Genomic DNA, 6,350 nt, shown 5'->3' with positions numbered 1-6,350 from the left:
GAAAAAAAAAAAAAAGGAAGGAAAGACCAAGGATTTCACAGAGAGACTAAAAAAGACAGATAACCAAGTTAAAGAAGGAGTCTAGACTGGATCCTGGACTGGAAAAAAGACTGATCCAGTCCAGTGGAATAACTAGTAAAATTCAAACTTGGTCTATAATAACTAGTACATCAATGTTAATTTCCTGATTTTAATCACTGTAATGTGTAAAATACCCACATTAGGAGAAGCTGGTTGAAGGTACATGGGAATTTTGTGCTATTTTTCAAGTTTCCAGAAGTGGAAACGGTCTTATTTTTGTTGTTTAGTCACTAAATTGTGTGTGACTCTTTCAGATCCCATGGACTATAGCCTAACAAGGTCATTTGTCCATGGAATTTCCCAGGCAAGAATACTGCAGTGGGTTGCCATTTCCTTCTCCAGGGATCTTCCTGACCCAGGGATCAAATCCACGTCTCCTACATTGGGAGGCAGGTTCTTTACCACTAAACTACCAGGGAAGCCCAAGTTAGTACCATACCATCTTGATTATTACAGTTTTGTAGTAAGTTCTGAAATTGAGAAGTCTGAGCCCTCTTACTTTGTTCTTTTTTTTTTTTTTTTTTAGATTGTTTGGCTATCCCGGGTCCTTTATAATTCCATATGCATGTTAGGATCCGCTTATCAATTTCTGCAAAGAAGTTAGGGTTTTGATAGGCATTTTCTTGAGTCTGCAGATCAATTTGCTGTCATGTGAATAATACTAAGTTTTGTGATCCATCAATATATGATGTATGTTCATTTATTTAGTAGGTCTTCTTTCATATCCTTAAAACTTTCCTACGGTTTTATACTTTTTACTTATTAAAACTCTTCCCTCTATGATCAACTGCTTTTGAACTTTAAACTCATTTAACACGGGTCTGTTTCTGTACTCTAATTATACACCATGACTCATGTCTATTTTGAGTCTACTCATGTCTACTCAAAATGCATGGATGCTGCTCTATTTTACTTATAACAGCTTTGCAGGACCCTTTGACATCAGGTAAGGAAAGTCTTTCTATACTTCCAATAATTTGCTTTCCTCAAAATCTTTTGTCCTCACTCATTCTCCCATATGAATGTCAAAATTATCTTAAGTTCTGAAAAAAAGAATTCTACAGCAATCTGAATTGGAAATAACTGTTTCAGTTCATTTAATGGAATAGGGTCCATTATAGCACTGAAAGAACCTTTATTTGTTCAACTTTTATGTTATTTTTGTTTCAAGAAAGTGTTATATTTTCTTTATGGGTCCTGTGAGGGTTAATTTTATGCATCACTTCTCACCCATACCTGATCAGGTGACATTTTAATGAGAGTTTAGACTTGGAATCAATGTTGGAATGGCTTAAGACATCTAGGGATATTGAGATTACTGTATTTTAATAGCACATGAGGATGGACATGAATTGGGGGAACAAAAGGCAGAATGCTATAGACCAAATTGTTTTCCCTCAAAATGTATATTCTGAAGCCCTAAGCACCAGTGTGATTCTATTTGGAGATAGGCTCTATAGGGAGGTTAGTGGTTAAATGAGGCCAAAGGGTGGGACCTTAATCCAATAGGAAATGTCCTTATAAGAAGAGGAAGAGACATCAGAACACTCTCATTTTGTGTATACACAGAGAAGAGGTTATGTGAGGACGTAGACAGAGGAGCCTGGTGGGCTACGGTCCTGTCCATGGGGTTGCAGAGGAGTTGGACATCATTCAGTGACTTAACAACAACAACACTAGAAGGCGGCTGTGTACAAGCCAGTAAGAGAAGTCTGATCGAAACCAACCCTGATGACACCTTGATTTTGGACTTAAATCTTTAGAACTGTGAAAAAATATAAATGTCTGCTGTTTAAGGCACCCAGTGTGTTTTTCTGTTATAGTGCCCTGCAGACTATTTGGGCTTACTAGGCACAGCGGAGCCTGGTGGGCTGCCGTCTATGTGGTCGCACAAAGTCGGACACGACTGAAGCGACTTAGCAGCAGCAGCAGCAGGTAGCGCTAGCAGTAAAGAACCCACCTGCCAAGGCAGGTGACACAAGAGATGCTGATTCAATTCCTGGGCTGGGAAGATCCCCTGGAGGTGGGCATGGCAAGCTACTTCAGTATTCTTGACTGCAGAATCCCAAAGACAGAGGAGCCTGTCAGGCTATATAGTCTATAGGGATACAAAGAGTTGTACATGACTGAAGTGACTTAGCACATATGCACACAGACCATTACTAATACAGGGTCTACACATTTCATAAAAAATTTTACTGGATATTTTTTACTATATTATTCAAGGTGGTATCCGGAATACGGGTTCTGAGACGTTACTGCAAGTAATGCTAGTGTTCCTCAGTTCCATTTCTTGAAGTCTGCTCTTATTGCTATTTATTGCCTCACATCAGTTTATTTTGTAGCTTCTGTCACTTAGCTGATGCATTCAAAGGGATCCGACCCTGGTTTACCTTCATATTGGAGGACAAGACTTACAAATGCTATCCTTGAGGTCAGAAACATACATTTATTTTAGAGACCAATCAGATTTTTCCCCCAAATTAAAAAAAAAAGTATTAGAAATGTTTATTATATATTAGTCTCAAATCAAATTGAAAACAAAAAATGGAGCTTCAAATCAAAGTTACAATAGTATTAGCTTTCCTTTTTTTTAAACTTTTATACTCATCATTCGGTGTCATATCTTTTTGTCTAGACAGTGTGTTGAAAAGCAGAGATGTTACTCCGTCGACAAAGGTCTGTAGAGCCTTCCCAGTGGTCACGTACGGTTGTGACAGCTAGACTGTAAAGAAGGCAGAGTGCCAAAGCATTGATGCCCTTAAACTGTGGTGCTGGAGAAGACTCCTGGGAGTCCTGTGGACAGCCAAGAGATCAAACTAGTCAATCTTAAGGGAAATCAACCCTGAATACTCACTGGAAGGACTGATACTGAAGCTCCAGTATTTTGGTCACCTGATACAAATAGCTAACTCTTTGGAAAGGTCCCTGAAGCTGGGAAAGATTGAGGGCAGAAGGAGAAGAGGGCGTCAGAGGATGAGATGGCTGGATGGCATCACTGACACAATGGATACGAACTTGGGCAAACTTCAGGAGATGGTGAGGGACAGGGAGGCCTGGCATGCTGCCATCCATGGGGTCACAAAGAGTCGGATACACCGCGGTGACTGAACAACAACAACAACATAGCTAATGAACAATGTGATAATTTCAGGTGACAAAGAAGGCACTCAGCCATACATACACGTGTATCCACTTCCCCCAAACTCCTCTCCCAGCTAGGCTGCCACATATCATTGAGTGGAATTCCTTGTGCTATACAGTAGGTCCTTGCTGGTTATCCATTTTAATTAGAGCAGTGTAGCACACTAGCTTTTGGAGAAGGCGATGGCACCCCACTCCAGTACTCTTGCCTGGAAAATCCCATGGACGGAGGAGCCTGGTGGGCTGCAGTCCATGGGGTCGTGAAGAGTCGGACGCGACTGAGCGACTTCCCTTTCACTTTTCACTTTCATGCATTGGAGAAGGAAATGGCAACCCACTCCAGTGTTCTTGCCTGGAGAATCCAGGGACGGGTGAGCCTGGTGCGCTGCCGTCTACGGGGTCGCACAGAGTCGGACACGACTGAAGTGACTTAGCAGCAGCAGCAGCAGCACTACCTTTTCTAATCATCCATTTATCTCCTTTTACCAGAGATCTTCATCTCTTCATAAGGCTTACAGTTACTCTTGAGGATCTTTTATTCCAACCTGAAGGACTCCCTGCTCAGGAAGGTCGGGTGGTGGAGAATTCTTGCAACTCTCATGAACTGGGAATGCCTTAATCACTGTTTCATTTTCGAAGGACAGTTTTGCTAAACATAGGATTCTTGGTTAACAGCTTCTTTCCTTCAACGTTTCAAAGACACTGACCCATGTCATCTGACTTCTGAGGCTCCCGATGAGAAATCTGCTCTGGATCCTCCTGGAAAATCTTCTCTCAGCTTCATAAACATTAATAATGTGCTTTACTAGTGTCTCACACAATAGAACATTTTCCTGTAGTTTCATCAAGTCAGTTAAATCATCACTTTGCGACCAGAGTTTAAGGAAAAGAATTGAATATTTCAAGTGTAGACATAATGAGGTCTTTTAAATTATTATTAATTTTTCAAACTAGAAATGAAAAAGTTGCTGAAGCTTCCTACAGATTTTAATTTCTAACAAAGTGAATACCAGTCTCTAATATATTTAAAGAAAAATCTCTTTGGGACCTTTTTCCTAAGTGTAAAGGGGCCTTGAAGCTGAAAAGGGAGAAAACCACTGGGTTTATCCCCAGCCACGATTGGTCCATTTCTTGCTCTGACTCACAGGGCATCCCTATGATGAAACTCACAGAAACCCTTTATAAGACCCTGGCTGGGTGCAGGTTTTTGTCCATAGAGCCCAGGAAGCTGATTTTGGTGACCTGACGGCTGGACCTACAGTTAGCGAGCTTTTTTCTGTGTTTTTATAGTGTTGTTGATTTTTTTCCCTTTTTCTCATTTTTATTTTTCTCTTTTTCCTTTGTCTTTTTCTCATTTTTTAAATTTTTCTTATCATTTTTTTCTTTCATTTTTAGTTTCTCATTTTTTTTGTTTCTTTTTTTCCCATTTTTTCCCCTTAGTTCTTTTTCTCATTTTATCATCTTATTTTTTTTTTTTAGTTAGTGTTGCCAGTATTAGTATAGAGAGTATCATTGATATAGTTAGCATAGTAGTTATAGCTAGTGGTTTGTTAGCATAGATAGTACACTTAGTGTTAGCACTGTTAGTATCCTTGGTACACTTAGCATAAGTTAGTATAGTTAATAGTTTACTGGCATAGTTAGTGTTAGCACTGTTAGTATAGTTATTAGCATTAGGATAGTTTATAGCACTGTTAGCATACACGGTATTGTTAGAACAGTTAGCATTCTTAGTGAGGGCTTAGCGGTAGTGAGTATAGTTAGTGGTATAGTTAGTATAGTTAGGTAATTAGTATAGCTTAGTGGTAGTTAGTGTAGTTAGAGATCCAGGACCTCATGGCCATCTCTGTTAACAAGATTGTTCATATTGAGAATTATGATATCCTTCACACAATTGGTGAAGGCCAATTCGCCAAAGTGAAGTTGACCCGGCATGTTCTGACCAAGGAGGTGGTAGCCATCAAGGTCATTCAAAAGACAAATGAGAGCTCCTCCAGCCTCAAGGAATGGAATCAAGAGGTTAATAGACTAAAAACCGTAAACCACCCAAATATTGTAAAACTACTAGAAGTAATTGATACTGAGGAGGCTCTATTTATAGGAATGGAGTACATCAGCGGAGGAGACTTGTTCACCTACTTGGAAGCCAAAGGCCGCGTGACGGAGGGGGAGGCCCGAGGCCTGTTCCGCCAGCTGCTCTCGGCTCTGCAGCACTGCCACCAGCGGGGCGTGGTGCACCGGGACTTGAAACTGGGCAACCTCCTCCTCGATGCCAACAACAATGTCAAGATCTCTGACTTCGGCCTTAGCAACCAGTGGCACCCACAAAAGAAGCTAGACACTTTCTGTGGCAGCCCTGCGTTCATGGCCCCAGAACTCTTCCTGAGGATGCCTTACACAGGCCCAGAGGTGGATGTGTGGAGCCTCGGCGTCATCCTGTACAACATGGTAACTGGATCCCTCCCCTTCAGAGGACAAGATTTCTGGGAGCTGCGGCAGCGTGTGCTTAGGGGGCAGTACCATGTGCCCAAATCTCTATCCAATGAGATAACAGATTTATTAGACAGAATGCTAATGCTCGACCCTACCAACAGAAGTAGTTTAGATGATGTTTGGCAGCATCCATGGGTGAACATAGGCCAGGAAGAGCCACTCCCGCCAGCCTGTGAAGAGCACCCTGGGATGACAGGAGAGTTGATACTGGGCTGGTGAGGGGACCAAATCCAGGGCTTAGACATAAGCAGTATCAGTGACATGCATGTACCCAAGGTGAGGGTATGCACCATCATTGTGAGGCCGGCCGTTTCCTCTGGCCTCAGCAGCCAAGAACATATGCCTCCCGCCACCCCTGAGGAGTCCATGCTTATTCCCGACTGGCTTTGGGAGACCATTCAGCAGGAGAACCAGGAGTCAATGGAGAAGACCAGAGAGCCTGCCACTCCCCCACCCTGCCCGGAGGCGAGGACCGTCAACCCCAGCCCAGCCCCCTCCACCTACAACACCCGCGATGCCAGCAGCCCCCGAGCCACCGATCACGCCGGTGACCGGCACGACGCGTGTGGGACCAGGCTCACCTGCGACACCTGTGGCAGAAGTGACAGCAGCCACACCCATGATACCAGCGT

General features: G+C 42.6%; 1 protein-coding gene across 1 annotated transcript; it reads left to right on the top strand.

Moving 5' to 3' along the window:
• The first annotated feature begins 4,716 nt into the window (after positions 1 to 4,716).
• On the top strand, positions 4,717 to 5,945 carry LOC112579062 (serine/threonine-protein kinase MARK2-like). Its single transcript, XM_044928479.2, has one exon. It carries the CDS (start codon positions 5,062 to 5,064, stop codon positions 5,935 to 5,937), a length of 876 nt encoding a protein of 291 aa, XP_044784414.2. The 5' UTR covers positions 4,717 to 5,061; the 3' UTR covers positions 5,938 to 5,945.
• Positions 5,946 to 6,350: the final 405 nt, after the last annotated feature.

The sequence above is a fragment of the Bubalus bubalis genome, chromosome 15 (assembly GCF_019923935.1).
Source record: "Bubalus bubalis isolate 160015118507 breed Murrah chromosome 15, NDDB_SH_1, whole genome shotgun sequence".
Lineage (NCBI taxonomy): Eukaryota > Metazoa > Chordata > Mammalia > Artiodactyla > Bovidae > Bubalus > Bubalus bubalis.
Note: the sequence above shows the minus strand (reverse complement) of the source record. Positions and strands in the feature narration are given on the sequence as shown.